At 54.4% G+C, this 18053-nt stretch overlaps 7 protein-coding genes across 7 annotated transcripts; 4 read left to right on the top strand and 3 right to left on the bottom strand.

Annotated features, from left to right (window-relative positions):
• Nucleotides 1-922: 922 nt before the first annotated feature.
• Nucleotides 923-2625, top strand: BGZ61DRAFT_497571 (quinate permease; the record flags this gene model as incomplete). Its single annotated transcript, XM_046251177.1, has 3 exons — nt 923-1019; nt 1077-2417; nt 2471-2625. The coding sequence occupies 3 exons, from the start codon at nt 923-925 to the stop codon at nt 2623-2625; spliced, it is 1593 nt and encodes a 530-aa protein (XP_046099414.1).
• A 276-nt stretch (nt 2626-2901) lies between these two features.
• On the bottom strand, nt 2902-4859 carry BGZ61DRAFT_497570 (putative MFS transporter; the record flags this gene model as incomplete). Its single annotated transcript, XM_046251176.1, has 6 exons — nt 2902-2953; nt 3240-3743; nt 3794-4078; nt 4132-4180; nt 4354-4638; nt 4685-4859. 6 exons carry the CDS (start codon nt 4857-4859, stop codon nt 2902-2904), a joined length of 1350 nt encoding a protein of 449 aa, XP_046099413.1.
• An 860-nt stretch (nt 4860-5719) lies between these two features.
• BGZ61DRAFT_362426 (uncharacterized protein) lies at nt 5720-7622 on the bottom strand (the record flags this gene model as incomplete). The annotated part of the gene is made up of 3 exons (XM_046241360.1): nt 5720-6066; nt 6120-7087; nt 7135-7622. 3 exons carry the CDS (start codon nt 7620-7622, stop codon nt 5720-5722), a joined length of 1803 nt encoding a protein of 600 aa, XP_046099412.1.
• Nucleotides 7623-8026: 404 nt separating this feature from the next.
• BGZ61DRAFT_459299 (uncharacterized protein) lies at nt 8027-9325 on the bottom strand. The gene is made up of 4 exons (XM_046246886.1): nt 8989-9325; nt 8844-8937; nt 8653-8797; nt 8027-8609 (listed from the first exon to the last, which is right to left on the bottom strand). Exons 1-4 carry the CDS (start codon nt 9267-9269, stop codon nt 8059-8061), a joined length of 1071 nt encoding a protein of 356 aa, XP_046099411.1. The 5' UTR covers nt 9270-9325; the 3' UTR covers nt 8027-8058.
• Nucleotides 9326-9491: 166 nt separating this feature from the next.
• BGZ61DRAFT_428302 (fungal-specific transcription factor domain-containing protein) lies at nt 9492-12101 on the top strand. The gene is made up of 9 exons (XM_046243743.1): nt 9492-9958; nt 10026-10284; nt 10347-10621; nt 10671-10798; nt 10844-10911; nt 10960-11081; nt 11126-11304; nt 11355-11874; nt 11925-12101. The coding sequence occupies exons 1-9, from the start codon at nt 9539-9541 to the stop codon at nt 11991-11993; spliced, it is 2040 nt and encodes a 679-aa protein (XP_046099410.1). The 5' UTR covers nt 9492-9538; the 3' UTR covers nt 11994-12101.
• A 56-nt stretch (nt 12102-12157) lies between these two features.
• BGZ61DRAFT_556337 (uncharacterized protein) lies at nt 12158-13690 on the top strand (the record flags this gene model as incomplete). The annotated part of the gene is made up of 3 exons (XM_046255654.1): nt 12158-12390; nt 12593-12596; nt 12773-13690. The coding sequence occupies 3 exons, from the start codon at nt 12158-12160 to the stop codon at nt 13259-13261; spliced, it is 726 nt and encodes a 241-aa protein (XP_046099409.1). The 3' UTR covers nt 13262-13690.
• A 1419-nt stretch (nt 13691-15109) lies between these two features.
• On the top strand, nt 15110-17943 carry BGZ61DRAFT_482756 (uncharacterized protein; the record flags this gene model as incomplete). Its single annotated transcript, XM_046249423.1, has 2 exons — nt 15110-16690; nt 16741-17943. The coding sequence occupies 2 exons, from the start codon at nt 15110-15112 to the stop codon at nt 17941-17943; spliced, it is 2784 nt and encodes a 927-aa protein (XP_046099408.1).
• Between the last annotated feature and the right edge of the window lie 110 nt (nt 17944-18053).

The raw sequence follows: 18053 nt of genomic DNA, 5'->3' as shown, positions 1-18053 counted from the left end.
TTCTTAACACCGCATATAGCTGAGGCAAGCTGCCGAGATAAAAAAGAAGAGAGGAATGTGCACACTTTATTTGTGAGGGTAATTTCTCTGCTTCCTCTAGTTATGCTATACTGTCCAGATTGATAAGACCCTCGGTAGGCTGAGCTGTTATGAGGATATCCTACACCCAGCCGTCTCCTTATCTAGTACTAGCTATAGCTGCTAGACTATGTCAGAAATCATTACAGTCCTCTGTTAAAGTGCCAAGGATAGTTATGGGCGAAGCCTTACACGGCCATGAATCTCCGGACGGGACTCGGCATCTTTTTGCATTACCTCCCAGGTCCAACAAATAGGGATGGATTCCCCGCTCCATGCAAGACACCACCGTTGAGCAAAAGATCTACCCCAGATGTGCAGTGGTGCGATGGGGTCTTGCCGGATCATCCTCCGGCATGATACCGACATGGCTGCGGCTCGACTGCCAAGAAGACTCCCGCAACACCTACGTCAAATCAAGACACTGGGATGCCACCAAGTGACTTGAACGTCCCTGAATTGTCGCCTTTTACCCCGCAATCTTCCCCTCTAGGGGATACCCCATGGGCATGTTAAGCTTATCCCTGGTGAGATGGACTAGGTGGTGCTAGGCCGACTACATCTCCCGAGATGCAGCCAACCTTGAAGCACCCCGCATTCATGCAAGAGAATGACACGGGTCGTGGCAAAGTCGCTAAGAATCCGCTTATCCGTGAGGGGTATTGGTCCTGGTACGACGGCATCTTGTAGGTTGGTTGATCTGGGACAGAGGCTGCACGTCTCTCCCGCTTATAAAAGTCGTCTCTGTCCCATGGTAGTCTATGTTCTGTTCCTCTCATCTCACACCAATATCTGCCAGTTTACCACAACAGCTTCCCCTCCACACATATATACGGAACTAGTCATGGGTATTACTCATGCTGACAACAATGAGCCTCCTGAAGTCCGTAACTGGACCATCCATTGGGTTGCCATTGTCGCTTCAATGGCTGCCCTAGCTCGTAGGTGATCCTCAAACATGACACAATGCTACGACGTACTAATTGTATCCTTCGCAGTGGGTTACGACACTGCTGTCATCGGTGGAACCATGGCCCTCGACTCGTTTGTCCGAGACTTTGGACTCGAAGGCATGTCTGACCATGACCGGGATGACACCCAGGCGAATATCGTGTCAACCTTCCAACTCGGCGCATTTCTCGGAGCATTCTGCACGTTTCCCATTGCTGAAAAAGTCGGCCGTCGTAAAGCCGTCCTGTTTGCATGCTTGGTCTTCATGCTGGGCGCCTCGCTCATGACTGCCTCGCGAGGACACGTAGGCATGATCATCGCCGGACGAGCCATTGGCGGCTTTGGTATCGGATCCGCCACCCTCACCGTTCCAGTCTACATTGCCGAGGTCGCACCTCCCAGTATTCGAGGCCGCTTGGTGGGCATCTTTGAAGTGACGTCTCAAACCGGTTCCATGCTTGGCTTCTGGATCAACTATGCAACAGACCGCACCATCGACGTCAAGTACTCCGCGCAGTGGATCGTGCCGCTGGGGCTCCAGCTTCTGCCCGTGACGTTCTTGGCCTGCGGTATCTTCTTCTGTCCCGAATCTCCCCGTTGGCTGGCTCGAAAGGATCGATTCGACGAGACAGAAAAGGTCCTCGTATATCTACGTGGACTGCCGTCTGACCACCCGTTCATTATGAACGAAATGGCAGAGATTCGCCAACAGGTCGAGCAGAGAAGCACAGTCCGGCTGAGCAAGATGGAACAGCTCAAGAAGCTTACAGCCAAGGGCACCCGCAACAGAGTTGGCGTTGGCGCTTTTCTCATGTTCTTGCAGAGCTTCACCGGGGTCAACATCATGACCTACTACTCTCCCCGCATATTTGAGTCTCTCGGTGTGGTTGGCACGACCACCAAACTATTCAGTACCGGTATCTACGGCGTCGCAAAGATGCTCGGCATGGTCGTGTTTACGCTCTTCGTCGTGGAAGGCTTGGGTCGTCGCAAAGGTTTGATCTATGGAGCACTGCTTGGATGTCTGCCGCTCTGGTATGTTGGCGGCTATGTCTTCAAGGCGGATCCCGCCACAGCAGCTGCCGCTGGTGTCATCAATCGAGACGGATGGAGCTACTTTGCCATGGTCTGTATTTACCTCAACGCCTTCATCATCTGTGCCACCTGGCAGGGGATCACCTGGACTTATGCTGCCGAGATCTTCCCTCTGGACATACGCATGCTCTGTGTCGCGCTCACCACGGCCAGCACCTGGATCGGCTCTTTTTTTATTGCCCGCGTCACGCCTTTTATGATCACTGGTTTGGGATACGGTACCTACTTTGTGTTTGGCGGAGTTGTGATATTGATGGGTATCTGGGCGTTCTTCTTTGTTCCAGAAACAAGAGGTTGGTTCTACTGCTTCTTTGGGTCATGTTGCCTTGCTGACTCTACCTACCAGGTCTATCTCTGGAGGCTATGGATGCCCTGTTCATGCAACCCACTCATAAGGCTGTCTGGAAACAACTCAGAGGAAAGCCCATTATTCCAAATGAGACCAGATCTGACAATGACTCAATCAAGGGAGAGAAAAGGGAAATCGAAAATGTGGTGTAGTGGAATTTTCTTCGCCCTTAGTCAATATCAGATGAGCTGGACATGTGCTCTAAAGAGTGAGTGCCTTTGAACTCTCTTCTATCTTGAGCATGAACAGTGATTGGCAGATGTCGATGCACGGTGAACAGTCCGCGGACAGGTTGATAGCTCAAATACATGGAATAAGCGCATCATAGTGGCTACTACGCCAGTATTGTGATTGGGTGAATGTCTATATTCGAGCTTGGTCGTTTAACTTGACCAACTGAATGCCTTTTGGGGCGTCTTCACCTGATATCAGAACCCCTTGACGACCTTCCAGCTGGCCACATCAGGCCCTCGTTCCGACCTGTCGATATTCTCGTTATCGAACTGTGACGAGGCCGTGAAGGCTGTACTTCATTTCCGCGTCAATCATCTTGTTCATGTCGATGCACCAGCCCCCGCCCACATGGTCTCAGTCTGGCCGAAAGCGGCGCGGTCCAGGCTACAGGTCGAATATTCTCAAGCGTGAAGATGGAGAGTCCCCGATTTAAAAGTTTTCTTGGCGTCAATGATGAATTGCAACCTAATATACACTATCCTTCTGATGACAAGAATACACAGAAAAGTGCGAGTCCACCTAAATGACATACAACCTGACCTCGCCACCACTGGCACCACGGAGACGCTTCGCGTTCTCCCGCTGGAATACAATTCTACCAGCCATTGCAGCAGCAATGCACAGTGCGCAGAATCCAGCACTTGATCCAAGTCCCATCAGGTATCGAGGGCCATCTGACGTAGGCCAAAGGTACGCCGTGTAGACGTTGGCGAGGACGGCCGAGAAGTTGACCATGGCCATTGTGACAGCCTTCTTCTCGTGCGAGTCGGCAGTATTGGTTGCAGCCCAGCCGAGGATGATGCTTCCCGTGCAATACGAACCGGCAGCAAATAGGAAGCAGGCGGCGTATCGAGGGGCAAGTCCTGTTGTCGCACAGGCAAGCACAAAGCCAACGATTCCCAGGGCGTTTCCGCTTGCGATATGCCAGGTTCGCTCGTTGAAGTAGCCTGAAGAGCGAGCAAAGGCCAGTGAAAACAGCGCAGAGAAGACGTAAGGGGGTGCTGTGAGGAGAAGAGTGGTGATCTTGCCGTACCCCCTAAACCGTAGTTAGACTCACGCAACAGTAGAAACATCTTGAGGACTTACAGTGTCTTGACAAGGGTAGGGAAGAACTGGTTGAAGGACATGCCAGAGAAATGCATGTTCTGCATCAACATGAACATCCACACCTTGTAGTCCTTGATTGCGCTCATAAATCCTTGCAAGGGTGTCTCGTGCTGGAGCTCATTGATGCCGTCTTCCTCCAGTCGGATGACAGCACATGCGTTTTCAGCATCGCTCATCCAGTGCGTCGTACCGGGGTTATCAGGAAGGAGGAAGATGGCGATAACGGCGACTCCAAAAGTGGCGGTTCCCTCGATGATGAACAACCTGTCGGGTTTAGCATACTGCATGGCATCGAATGTGCGGCGTATTGGACGCACCATTGCCATCCGTTCAGGCCATATCGACCGGAAAGAGATGCGAAAATTCCTGCAGTGATCAAACCCGAGAACGAGCTTGAACAAAGCTGGCCGCAGTAGAGAATAGCGAGACGCGTCGCAACCTATCGTTGGCAACAGTTAGTGATTTCAAGCCCGTATAATGAGTCTTGAGTAAACATACCTCGCGTCGCGTCTAGAAGCGACTAAGGATATAGATGGCACCGGGATAGAAGGGGGCCTCCAAAAATCCCAGCAGAAATCTCAGGATTAACATGGTGTGATAGTTGTGGGCGAGGGATGTGCAAGCAGAGACGATAGCCCATCCACACATACAGACACCAAGGTAAATGGATGGCCGGATTCGAGTCAGGAGCATGTTGGATGGGATTCCGGCCAGCAAGTATCCCACATACAGGATGGAGATGCAGACGTTGTATTGGTTTCCCACGAGACCGAGATGTTCTTCAATGTCATCGAGACGCGCCTGGGGCAGTCCGTTTCGATCCCCTGATTGGCCATGAGTATAGGAATCGAAGTAAGAAATCGAACTTACAATGATTCAGAAAATACATAATGAAGAAGACAGGCATCACTCGATAGTCGAGCTTTCGCAGCAGGCTCGCCTGCGCCTCTGGGTCGATTCGAGAGCCCGTTGCGGTCTGGCTCTTGACATCATCATGCGGCGACTCTTCAACAAGTTCGACGTCTCTCTTCTGATCCACCGCCATTGTTGCTGGGGAAGACATGTTCAAACGCGTAGCTCGGTGTTTCCAGGATTGCGTCAAAAATGATGAAGAGCTGAGCTGGTGATCTTCAGGTTGAACCCATAGCCAAGTTGAGGGTCCTTTATGGCTATTAACTGCCACGATGGAAACCGCCCGAACGCGTCAACCTTGTCTCGTCAGCCGCGCCGGACTCATAGCTTGCGGCATCTCACCGTCCCCAAGGGTGCTCGGATGCCTTCTCCAGGTTTCAAGCCAGGAACGGCGTGGGGATGTGTGGGGTCCCCAGATGGCTCCGGCATGTTGCCGAAGCCAGGTTCTTCGAGTCAGATGGCTTCGGGATCTCGGCGACCTTCTCCACTCGCCAAGCCGGTCCAAGTGGTGCCAGTGGTGCCATTTGACTCCAGCCGGTGCCGGTCTCCTTGGGCTTTGTCGTGGAGATGTGAGCGTTCGTGTCATCCACCGTTGTCATCGTGGGGGCAACGGATCTCGGTACGGACAAATGGAGAACAGTAACACGATGCACTTGGGAGGGTTCAGTGGCGATTGTGGTTTTCTCTGCTTAGCGGAGAGTCTCTCTTCTACCAAAGGCTCGCTTCTTTCAGTTCTTTCCACACCACCTCCTACCCCAATTCCCGTAGCTCAAGTATAGGAATCAATGCCAAGGCTCGTAATAAACTATTCTCCTGTTCATCAATCTAAAGGCCAGCTCATTAAAAACAAGGATGCAGATCATACTTTAGAGAACATATCCAGGTACAAGTCAACAAACCGTCAACGGATTCTGTTACAAGCACGATCCATGTTAAAAGGGGCATTGGATTCTATTATCAAACAATTTAAACAATGAAATCTAATTTCCACTCTCAGTTAATCGCTGCAGGGACTCTAATCCTCAGCAGAGGGGCGTGCTGCTGTGTTCCCAGCGTATCCCTCTCGCCAATGCTGCCCTGTGCCCAAGGTCTCTTCAGGGTACATTTCCATGCAAATGCCGGATCAAAGAACATGTTAACGAGGATATCTTGATCCTCGACCTTGTATAGCCGCTTGATGACTTCGTTGCCCAGGATATTAGCAGCCTTTACTCGCTCGTACGACTCCTTGTTGTCGAACATGATGTCCAGCGTCAACTCGAAGGGACCCGAGTTCTTGGAGCGGATCACCTTGGCCAGAGCCATCATGTCGGCCTCTCCTTCAGGTGCCTTCTTTTGTGCTACAGCCACGAGGTCAGTAACCGCGTTGGACCATGGGGAATCTTGAACCTACTAAGTAGCTGCGGTGTGGTCTCCTTGAAGAACCGCCACTCCTTTTCGCTTAGCCGTGATCCTTCACTGCTGCGCTGCGTCTCGCCTTGGACCTGTAGGTGGGTCACGGGGAACAGGGACGTCTCCTGGCCCTGCTCTAAATCAATCAAGTGGTAGAGACTGAACTTGAATACCTCTCCTGCGTCCTGTTCATGAGGAGACAGCGGGGACGCAAAGTTGCCAGTGGTCGCCAGTTGACCTTCATAAGGCATGTGAAGCAGCGACGTGCGGACGTTGTTCGCAATGGCATACGACTTCTCGCGTGTCTGAGCAACAACTTCGCCCATGACGCCAATCTCGTGAACGTCAGATGAGGTCGCCTCCAACGGCCCCATGACGGCATTGTTACCGTAGACGTGGTAGATTAGACGGCAGTTGTCGCTCTGGTCGAGATCAGGATAGAGGCCTTGGGAATACTCCCTAACGGACTGCAGGAACTCGTTGATCTGCGAGATGAGGATAGGGTCCCGCACACCACCAATGAAGATGGTGCGGTGGCCAAGTCTTTGGACTCCTTCGAGCTTGATTTGGTAGACTGGAGTCGGCACAAACTTGGCCCCGGAGACACGGACGGTTCGGTCATCGGCCAGTTGCTCGTAGCTCGCGTCATCCAGATGCAGAACACCACCGGGACCAGGGAGTTTATCCGGGCGAGTCTTTTCGTACAGGGTGTGAGCGGCCACAGACAGAGGCGTGCATCGCTCAATCGGGTTCAGGGGCACCAGGTCAAATGAAGTCTTCCGCATGGTAGCAATCATCGAACGGCCTTTGGGCACGGAGCAGATTCCTCCACACTCCATAATCTTTCCCATGTGCCAAGCGGTTCCTGCGGAGACCCCCTTGGACAGACAGTACCCGGCGAATGGCGCAGGGTCATAGGAGCGTCCGCCGAGGATAATGTCCGGGTCCTCCTCCAACGCCTTGATGAACCTGTAACAGTGAGACAAGGCCATCCTCTGCCGCGAATCAGAACTTACGGTTCAGCACCCATCTGGGCAACAAAATTGACTGCATTGTCGACATCATCCTTGGACAGATCTGCTAGCGGACCACAGGGATAGCACTTGCCCTCGTCGATGCGGTGCTTGACCAGGTCAGGCGAGATGTCGTGAGAAATGGTGGCAATCTTGAACGAGAATCCCTTGTCGGCTGAAATTTCCTTGATAATCCCAAGCATCTCCTGCACGTGAGAGTTGCTTCCATCGCCGCCAACAGAGCCAATCAAGACCTTGATCTTGTGGTGGAAGCACGCCTCGAGCATGGGCGTCAAATCTCGGATATACGCCTCGCGCCCACAGGTCATCTTGTTCATGCCAAGCTTGTAAGGTCCGCCGTCGGTCGACCCGCTATCGACAATGATGGCTTCTGGCTTGTACGTTTCAATTCCGTACCAGAAGTGGTCTGCTCGATACCCGTAGCCGAGCATGGCGTTGGGGGTCAAGATGGAGAATTCCTGCTCCTCCATTGCGACGGCTGTGTAAATATTGCGGAGTGGTGTTGTGGAACGCAGTCTTGATGCTGGATTATATCAATTCTGTAGATTCCTTACAGAGCAAGTCGGTATATTTAACGATGTTGTTTTGCATCCGATCGAGGCGTCAGAGCAAAGTGGCTGAGGATGAGGAGGTGGGTCGCTCGGTATGATGCCGATGTCAATACGGTGAGATGCCGGCATGTCGAGAAAGATGCCGAAAGTTACGAGGGAAAATGGTAAACTTAATGACAGAAGGTAATTTTGCTAGGTTTCGAAATTCAGGTCATGCAGCTTGTCTCGCTGATCAATTGCCATGCTCTGCATGAATTCCGTAGAATGTCATGGTTCATATTGCTCACCAAGAAATCGAAACCGGAAATATCATGTACAATGTCTTTGGACGTATATCCATCCCATTTAATGTCGTCTAAAAAGTTGCTATCGCGTTTGACGGACTCGCAACGCCATTCTCCAAGTTCAATGGAGAGCTGGTGAGGAAAAACGTCCATCGTCCCAGCTTCTCACAAGTCTTCGCCAACTCCTCCAAGTCCCAAACCTCACCAATGGGCATTCCCCAGCCGCTCAGGAAGACCTCGTGACAACACACACCGTCGTCTCGCGCGGGCGGCCATGCTTCGTACGCATTTGTGTCGCCGGCAACGGCCGAAAACCCATTGTCCCAGTGCCATTTAATCATTTCCTTGTTGCCCTGGACGCCGACAAATGCTCGTACGTTGCGTTTCGCTAGGTCAATCTTCTGCTGGGTGGTCAGAAGCATGTATTCCTCGGTCCAGCCAGATCTAATGATTAGAATGTCGCCCTTGCGGAATGTAACATGCTGTTCCACTGCCACTTCAAGCAGTTGGCTCAACGGGATAGCGTGTGGTTCGAATGGCGAGTACTGAATTCCCTTGCGCAATGCGTAGGCACGCCAATCAAGCAAAACACCGCGGCCAACAATTCCTCGTCTTGCCATATCTCCCTTTGTCAGTAAAAATCAAATTGTGGGCGGATGTCTTACTCTGTATTCCGATGCGAGAGCTCGCCCGTGGACCAGTAAAGTCATCTTGGACCGCATGGTTGTAGTATTTTGGCACATCGCAGTTCTGGTAGGGATAGTGTCGAAGCCCATCCCAATGGCTAGAACTTTGTGTATTAAAATCTAGCTGCTCCGAGTTAGATGCGGAATTAGAATGGATTTCATCAACCAACCTCGTCGTCGTTGGCGTATCCTTTGTTGAGGATGTTGTGGTTGCAAGGCTTCCTCGCAGGGTTCATGGGAAGCAGAGGAGCCTCGATTGGCAGACTAAGAATCACATCAGTGACGATATAACATATAATCATCCCTGTTTCATACTTTAGCGGTATCACAATACCCTCTTTGATCTCCTCCGAGGCGTTCTTGGTTGTCTCTTCGGTGAGCAAGTTCAACGTCCCAAGCTCATCGTCAGCTCCCCACAGGCCCCATGCAGACCATGCAGGATCTTCCGGGTTAAGGGGAAGGTCTTCGAATCGTGGTCTCCTATTCTCACCCGTCTTGACTATGTCAATCGCAGTATTGGAGGCTGCGTCCAACAAGCGCGGCATTGGGAGGAGCCTGTGGCCCAAGGACAAGACCCATTGAGTGAAAGAAGCCATGGTAATTTTGCAGTGAAATGAAAAGAACGCCGCCGACGCTACAGCTGCCAAGCAAGCTGCGGGTGCTATGTCAGTAATAAGTGCTGAAAGCGTCAACGGCATCATGACAGAGTCGGCTCGGCAAGATGCCGAACATGCCGCCCCATCCCGGAGATCCACACCACCACGACAGCTGCGTGGGGGATCCTCAACTTTTGCGGGGTAGCGAAGGCCGCACTCGATCTCGTGTTTAATGGCGAGATACCGAAGCAGCGGAGCTCACGACAAGCATGGCGAGTGTAGCCCGGACAAGTCGACGATATGGCTTTGCGTGTCTTCCATGTCGCCGCAAGAAGTCCCGCTGCGACGGCAACAAGCCGCACTGCCGCAATTGCGTCCGGTCGGGAGAAGACTGTGCCTACAAGGCGACCGACGCCCTCGTGGCGGAGCTGTACAACCAGCTCCAGCACTCCGAGGCACGCGTGAGAGAGCTTGAAGATGGCCTCCGCAAGCTGGCCGTCCTCGATCTCACTAGTGACGACAGCTTCAACCTGATATCGAGCCTCGTCGAGACTGAGACGCAATGGAGCGGACCATCTCCTCCAGCGACGGTTGGGTCAGGGCCAGTGATTGATCAACAGGCCGCCGAATCATCGCCTGGCAAGGATCAGCTGCAGCAAGCAGAGCTCAGCTTAGATGAGCACGGCCAGGTGCGACGCTTCAATACATGTGTCTTTACTGACCTATATCCCTCGACATGCTAACTTGAGATGCCAGGTGCAGTATTTCGGAGCAACGTCCCGCTTCCTCTGGCACGAAGAACCCAGCCTCGGCGACTCCAACGCCCAGCCACAGACAGACGAAGACTACCACCGGAAGTGGCTCCTCTCCAACTCGAGATTCTACGCCTCCTGGGAGCAGCGAGCGTACGCGAGTCTCGCACTCGACCCCGAAGTCAGCGCCGAGGCTGCCACCGCACTCCTGCAGATGTACTGGACGTGGCAGGGCCCCTTGCACAACTGCGTCTACAAGCCCTGTGAGTCCATCCGCCGCCCGTGGGATGCGCCGCCGACTAAGATGCGAGGATTGCGCCTGTAGGCTTCTTCCGCGACATGGCTCTCGGCGGGCCGTACTTTTCGCCGTTTCTGCTCAACGTCATCTACGCGCACGCGTGCCGCCATGTCAAGGCGGACGATGCTCGCTTCGCCGGCTTCGACCGCGGCGAGTACTTCCTCGCCAAGGCGAAGCTGCTGCTCTTGAATGAGTTTAACCGCGAGAAGCCTCGCGTGCCTACCATACAGGGTCTTTTGATCCTCGGCGGTCGGCAGTGCGCCGTTGGCAAGAGCAGCGAGGGATGGCTGTACACTGGCATGGTAAGTCTCCAGCCCTCTGGCCCTATCCTTGCTAATTTTACTGGACTAGGCCATCAGGATGATCAAAGACCTCGGTCTGCATCTCCGGAAACGACATGTCATACTGATAGAAAAGCTAGAGCCGGATGATCTCGAAGCATCGAAGCGTCTCTACCTGTCTGCATATGCGTGGGACAAGTACGTTGTTCAAACTTCAGGCAACTTTAGCTAACCAGTCGCCAGGTCCCTCAGCCTCTGTTTAGGCCGGCCACCTTCACTGACCGAGCTTCCATACGATCCCAGCAGTATACGCACGTCTCCAGGTCCCCGTTGTTGCCGCGCAAACTAACAAATACCAGTGGATCGAGCTGGCGACGAAGCCGTCTGGCGCCCTCTCTACCTCGCCGAGATCGAAAACGAATATCCTGGAACAGAGGCCCTCAGCTCATTGACGTTTTCATGGTTCTGCCGGTTATCTATAGTATGTCCAGCTCACCTCAGGACCAGCACATCTAACACTTTCAGCTTGTAAACGATTTGTACAACACAGTCTACAACAGCCGAGCGAATGAACTCCAAGTCCAAAAGATTGTAGCGCTGGAAGAGAGACTCCGCGGGTTCTATACAGACCTCCCTGAGGTTTTGCGGATCAGCGATGTGGCATCACTCGCGTTTTGTCCACCGCCTCACATCATGTGCTTGAAGTAGGTATTGCGCGGTCCAAATTGGACCATCCCTTGCTGACTAGCTCTAGCATTCTATACCACACGGTCCTACTCCTCCTATATCGGCCATTTTTCCCCTGGTCAAACGATGCAAGACTCAGTCGAAACTCGATTGCAATCCGGGCGAAAGCTGTCTGCGCCGAGGAAGCCATATTAGTCAACGACTTCTTCCGGGCATATGGCAAGACATTCAAGTTTCAGAACCAAAGCTATTTGATATCCTACTGCGTCTACACGGCTGCAACAATCGAGCTACGGCAGATTGACGATCCCGACGAGAGGATATCCGCGATGGCGGTCGACCGTCTGGCCACCACCTTGAATATGCTAGAGACAGAGGCCCGACAAACGCCAGGCGTAAGAAGGAGCTTAGATATCATCAAACTCCGTCTAGAATCTCGCGCGGCGGCGAGGACCGGCACTCGGCATTCAGGTCGAATATCAGCGGCGAAACGCAAGGATGCAGCTCTGCCGCCTCCAGGCGATAGCGTAGACATGGCCAGTGGCATCCCGGCGGACTCGGACATGGACATGAACTTTCCAATGGAAGTAAGAATACACTATGAAACGCCAGATTGACGCCATGCTAACTTATCTAGTGGATAGATTGGGAAAATATGAACCCCAGCGGCGACTTTGTTCCTGGGATAGAAAGCTGGGCATGGTAAATTGCTCGGGCTACCATGTACTGGTTGTTCGGTAGAAAAGCATTAATTTTTGAATTTACACAATATGTTTACGCTCTGTTGTCTTCATATAGTCATGGTCATTCCAGGTTATCTTGTAGATTGAAGTCGCGGTCATTGTGCAAGGCTACACCGCCAAGTTCGGCATGGTCTCCGCTTCTGGCTTCGTCCGTACACAACGTAACTACAGTGGATCATCAGTATCGCATCTCCATTCGAACTTGTCCCGGCGCTCCATGATACTCATCGGGGAATGTGAGCATGAATTCTACGATCCTGTGGTTGTTCCTGCGTCCCATCTAGAAGATCAAAGCCTCTTCTCACGTCCAGTGCAGGCCGCGTTGAGATTCTCGAACGGCCACGCTCCTATTTCTTCGTAGTGTGCTTCTCTTGGCCACTCGCTGAGAGGCCGCTCGATTTTCTTCTCAAAAACGCCGATGAAGCCAGAGTCGGACACGTATCATACTCAATGGCCCATATACCCGTCGCTGCACCAGCATCCAACCACGTTTGGGTTCAATGTTAGTGTTGCCAAACGAGACTGTTCTGGAAAGGACTGCTCTTGCTACCCGAGTTCATAGCATGGTAAGTTCTGCCATTTTTATCCTGATATCGTAGGATGTTCGACCACAGCGATGTGAGGCCGGCAGCAGAGTGCTTCCGAATACAGTATCGTGTCGTTGCTGTGGGATATGGCACCTATTGGCCAAACACCCACGAGAGCATACAATCAACATAAAGGCGGTCAACATGCAACATAGATGGCCGAATCACCATTAAAATTTCAGCAGTACACAAGTGTTGATACTATTGAGAAAGGCACAACTCAAGGTCTATATGAGCTAGCCAGCTGCCCATGGGCGTGTTTAGTAGGCACAGGCATTATAAGCGAGGATATCCATCGTAACGAGACAGGGGAAATTGAGAGAGCCAAGCACGGAATGTGCAAGAGTTTACTCGGTACAAATTGCTCAAACAATGCAATCCGTTTAAGCAATGAAACCTCACGAAAACAAGGGTTCTACAAGGACATGCAAGAGATGCCAGCACCCAATGGCCAACCTCGTGCATTGCCGAGCCGCGTGAGACGAGGGGACGAGGGGTCGAAGCACGGTCCGATCTTGGTCCGACCCTGGCTCTTACGAGATTCGTTGAAGACGCTCAGCATGACATGCATTGGAGAAAGGACGGATCCACAGGGCTGTTATTACGATCTCGGTTCTCGACGTGCCTGTGCTCTGCGTCGATGACGAGCAGCAGTTCTAGGATACATGGCTAGGATACATCCACTGTGGATGCATCATGCACCGCGGGAAACCAGTCTCAAAACAGCCGAATATCCCCCCTGTGATCGACTTAGCTCCCGCAGCAGCTGCCCCTCCCTTTTCAGCCACGTTCCTGGTCGGCGAGGCGTAAGCATTTAATATGGACGCGGTATGCGAGGTTTCTTGCATAGTGCAATCGAGTGTGGGAGGGTTTGGGGGAGGAGGACTAGGGAGGTGGCATGGAAGGGTCTGGAGTTGATGGTCGGTATGTATGGCTTCCTGGATGGCTTCCTGGATGGCTTCTTGGATGGCCTCCTCGATGGCCATGACGTCTTAAAGGGGCAATGTAATTAGAGAGGCGTATTCTCCGTATTTGTCTCGTCATGGTCCAGTGATTGACAACAACGGACCTAAGTTAACCCGTTTGGCTGATACGAGGGTCGTCTTATCGGTGTGTTGGCGATCATGGTGACACGGGCTTGGCCTCATTGCGGCCCAAGATGAACTCACCGTCAGGGCAGCTGGTCAGGGTGGAACATGTCATCAGTTGGGTGTGAATCACCCACTCTCGCTAATTTTAATGTGAGTGTCGCTGGCAATTGAGGGCTGGGAAGAGCATGTGATGGTGCAGGGTTGATTGAGTCAAGACTGCAGCCAGGGTGATGCTACTACGTACATATTTACTACCACATCACAGCCTGTGTTGATATGATAATTCAGGTGGCTAGATGTCGGAATCACAGGCTAGACGACGCCCTGAAAATTGGAAGATCTCAATTATCGCCAGCCCCCCGTCGGTCTGTTGTTCTCCCGCGAGGCTGGCATTGTGCGGTGTAGGGTAGGCGCCACAGCGTCCCTGTCGTGTGCGCAGTGGTGCCCTGCACTGTACTACAGGCCCTAAAAATACAAGCGCCATGCTACGATGATGAATCAATGCGCTGAGACCTGCATGAGCGGCCAACAATCCATGTCAAGAGACGAGACAAAAAGCCACAGAGGCCGCAGAGGGATGCATGAAAAGGTCTGGATGGATGGCGAGAATGCAAAATGTGACTCAGTTCCCGGCAAAGGACCGCGCATGAATGCGGATATACATGAACCTGTCCGAACAAAGGAAAGCCGGAATAGCGTCACTCGAACATGGCGGACGGTGGCATTACAGTGATCACAAAGGACCTCCCCGCTACATACGCCGCTGGTGGGGGCGGACCGTGCCTGAAGCGGAGCGCCTAGTCCATTGTAGTCGATTGTAGAGAGTCGGTGATGGGATGTTGTGTGATTTAATTGATTCACTAGAGCCGAGGGATCCGTTTTGCTTTGCTGTCTACGGAGTAGCTCGTCTAGCTTCTTTTACACCCCCGTCGAAGTCGGTCCAAGACTCGGTCCAAGACGACAAAGAACGGGTCAAAGGACTCATCCAAGTTGCTCAATCCCTCCATCACTCAATCAATGACCCAGTCAATCACTCAATGACCCAGTCAATGACCCATCAACTCCCTAGTCAACAACCCAGTCCATCCCCCCCCCCAGTCACTGCCCTTGACCCTCTCATGACATGCCACGTCCCACTTGGTCAGGCCTAAAAGCACGCCCCACGGTGCCCACGGTGCCCACCGGGTCAATTTTATCACCGAGGTGACGGTGACGAGCGAGGAACGCCTGGGGGCCGAAAACATTTTCTCAGACCGAGTTGTCCAGCCTTCTACCAGCCTTCTCTTGGCCATACCCTCGAGTATCCAACCAAATCCTCAAAACCTGCGCCGGTCCGCAACGAGATCCGATCCCATTCCCCCTTCCCGACCATTATACCCGTCTCTCTCACAGTTCCTCGACATGGGAAACGTTCTCTCCGCATTCTCCCACAGTAGCGGTGGGGGTCTCACCATAGCCGAGAAGGCGGCCTTGGAGTCGAAGCTCAAGGACCGCGAGGAGACAATCGCCATCCTCGAGGAGGACCTGGAGAAGAAGGAGAAGGAGTACACGGCCATCTCCAAGGATGCAGAGGAGCTGCGTCTGAAGATTAAGAACCTCGACGCCGAGTCGGCCTCGACCCGCCAGGAGGGGCAGGGCCAGCTTGCCCAACTGCAGGCCGAGCTCAAGAACACCAACGACCAGGCCGCCGAGAAGCTACGAGCTATCGAGGAGGCCGCTACGTCCCGTGCCCAGCAGCTCGATGCCGCCAAGGCCGAGCTCGCCGCTCTCGAGGAGAAGCTCAAGGGCCTCGACGAGGACAAGCAGGCCATCGCCGCCGAGCTTGCCGCCGTCACCCAGCAGCTGACCGTCACCAAGGAGGAGCGAGCTGCCCTCGAGGTCGCCCTCAAGGAGGAGATCACCTCTCTCCAGGCCCAGGTCGCAGAGTCCGAGCAGAAGCTGCAGGCCCTGCAAGAGTCACAGACCAAGCTCGAGGGCGACCTCGCCGCCGCCGCCAAGGATCTCGAGGAGCAGAAGACGGCTCTTTCAGACTCTGAGACGAGCCTCACTGCCCTCCAGCAAACCCACGACACGCTCAAGGCCGACTCCGAGTCAGAACTCGCCGCCGCCAAGAAGGAACTTGTCGACGCCCAAGAAAAGCACACCACTCTACAAAAGGCTCACGAGAGCCTCCAGGCTGGCTCCTCTGGCGACCTCGCCGCGCTGCAAAAGGACCTGGCCGACCTCCAGGCCAAGTACGACGCCCTCGAGGCGGCCAACGAGACCCTGAAGAAGGAGTCGGCTGCCGAGCTGGCCGCCGCCCAGAAGGAGACGGCCGATCTGCAGGAGAAGCACACTGCGCTACAAACATCACATGACAGCCTCGCCCAGGAGGTCGAGGCCTCTAAGAAGGCCCTCGCCGCCGCCGAGGAGCAGAAGAAGGCTGCCGAGGGCGAGCACGCATCACAGCTCGAGAAGATCCAGGCCGACCTTGCCAAGGCTCAGACCGAGCTCGCCGACTCGCAGGAGAGCCAGAAGAAGCTCGGAGACGAGCACGCCGCCGACGCCGCCAAGGCCAAGGAGGCTGCTTCTGAGCTCGACACCAAGCTGCAGACCCTGACCGAGGAGCACGCCTCTCTCAAGAAGGAGCTGGAGGAGCGAGCCGCCAAGCTCGAGACCGTCACTGCCGAGCACGCCACGCTCCAAAAAGAGCACGACGAGACCGCTGCCAAGCTCAAGACGGCATCGGAGGAGCACGAGACGTTGCAGAAGGACTTTGCCGCCCAGACTGCCACGCTCCAGGCCTCATCCGGCGACAACGAGGCTGCCGTGAAGCAACACGAGGACGACGTGGCCAAGCTCAAGGCCGCCACCGACGAGGTCGACGCCCTGAAGAAGACCCACGAGGAGGAGGCGGCCAAGCTCGCTGCCGTCGAGAAGCAGGTCGAGGCCGCCGAGGCCAAGGCAACCCAGACTGAGGCGGACCTCGCGGCTCTGCAGACTGTAAGTCATTCGCACCGAATCACGCTGATCACGAGCTAACCCATGCACAGGAGAAGACGGCTTTCGAGACCAAGATCGCCGACCTCGAGTCTGAAGCACAAAAGTCCACCGAAGCCGAGGCTGCCCTCAAGGCCAAGCTCGACGAGGCCCAGGCCAGCCTGACCACTGCCGAAGCCGCCGCCAAGGACGTCGAGACTGCCCTGCAGGCCAAGCTGTCCGCCGCCGAGTCTGGTCTGGCCACGGCCGAGACCGAGAAGGCTGCTGTCCAGGAGTCCGAGGCTGCTCTCAAGAGCAAGCTTGAGGAGGCCCAGGCTTCTCTGGCTGCTGCTGAGACTGCCGCCAAGGATGCCGAGGCTGCCCTGAAGACTAAGCTCGAGGAGACCGAGGCCAGCCTCTCTGCCTCTGAGACTGAGAAGAAGGAGGCCAAGGACGCCGAGGCCGCTCTGAAGACGAAGCTCGAGGCGACTGAGGCCAGCCTAACCACGGCCGAGACGGAGACCAAGGAGAGCAAGGACGCTTCGGCGGCCCTGCAAACCAAGCTCGAAGCTGCCGAGGCCAGCCTCTCCACCGCCGAGGCTGCGGCCAAGGACGCTGAGGCTGCCCTGAAGACCAAGCTGGACGAGGCTCAAGCTAGCCTCGCCACTGCGGAGGGTGAGACGAAGGAGGCCAAGGATGCCGAGACCGCCTTGAAGGCCAAGCTCGAGCAAACCGAGGCCAGTCTCGCCACCGCCGAAACCGCGGCCAAGGAGTCTGAGACTGCCTTGAAGACGAAGCTGGATGAGGCTCAGGCCAGCCTTGCTTCCGTCGAGGCCGAGAAGAAGGAGGCCAAGGATGCTGAGGCCGCCCTGAAGACTAAGCTGGACGAGACTGAAGCTAGCCTTGCTGCCGCCGAGAGCGAGAAGAAGGCGGCTGCTGAGAAGAGCAGTGCCTCCGAGGAGGAGCTCAAGACTAAGCTCAGCGCGGCCGAGGCCAGCCTCACGACCACCGAGACGGAGAAGAAGGAGGCCAAGGACTCCGAAGCCGCCCTGAAGACGAAGCTCGAGGCTGCTGAGGCCAGCCTAACCACCGCGGAGGGTGAGACGAAGGAGGCCAAGGACGCTTCAGCGGCTCTGCAGACCAAGCTCGACGCCGCCGAGGCCAGCCTGAAGGCATCCGAGGCGGAAAAGACGGCTGCGGCCGACAAGCTCAAGGCGCTCGAGGAGGAGCTGAAGCAGCTCAAGGAGAAGGCCAGCGAGGCGGCCAGCGAGGCCTAAGCACGACCTGCGCCCCCCATGACTGAATGATTTGCATAACCTGGAGAGGACCTTTTTTATTTTCCATTCTGACGTACGAAACGAGATGGGAACAACGAAGGAGTAGGCGT

This window comes from Ilyonectria robusta (assembly GCF_021365365.1).
Source record: "Ilyonectria robusta strain PMI_751 chromosome Unknown BGZ61scaffold_22, whole genome shotgun sequence".
Taxonomy (NCBI): Eukaryota; Fungi; Ascomycota; class Sordariomycetes; order Hypocreales; family Nectriaceae; genus Ilyonectria; species Ilyonectria robusta.
The sequence above is the reverse complement of the archived record's forward strand: the minus strand, read 5'-3'. Positions and strand labels throughout refer to the sequence as shown.

What these genes read in the sequence shown, in the direction of transcription:
- BGZ61DRAFT_459299 (XM_046246886.1), bottom strand. Translation starts at nt 9,269, where the DNA reads ATGGCTTCTTTCACTCAATGGGTCTTGTCCTTGGGCCACAGGCTCCTC. An exon ending in GATACGCCAACGACGACGAG is followed by an intron (nt 8,798 to 8,843) that starts GTTGGTTGATGA and finishes AACTCGGAGCAG; the next exon opens with CTAGATTTTAATACACAAAG. An exon ending in CTCTCGCATCGGAATACAGA is followed by an intron (nt 8,610 to 8,652) that starts GTAAGACATCCG and finishes TGACAAAGGGAG; the next exon opens with ATATGGCAAGACGAGGAATT.
- BGZ61DRAFT_428302 (XM_046243743.1), top strand. Translation starts at nt 9,539, where the DNA reads ATGGCGAGTGTAGCCCGGACAAGTCGACGATATGGCTTTGCGTGTCTT. An exon ending in GCTTAGATGAGCACGGCCAG is followed by an intron (nt 9,959 to 10,025) that starts GTGCGACGCTTC and finishes TTGAGATGCCAG; the next exon opens with GTGCAGTATTTCGGAGCAAC. An exon ending in ATACGATCCCAGCAGTATAC is followed by an intron (nt 10,912 to 10,959) that starts GCACGTCTCCAG and finishes AACAAATACCAG; the next exon opens with TGGATCGAGCTGGCGACGAA.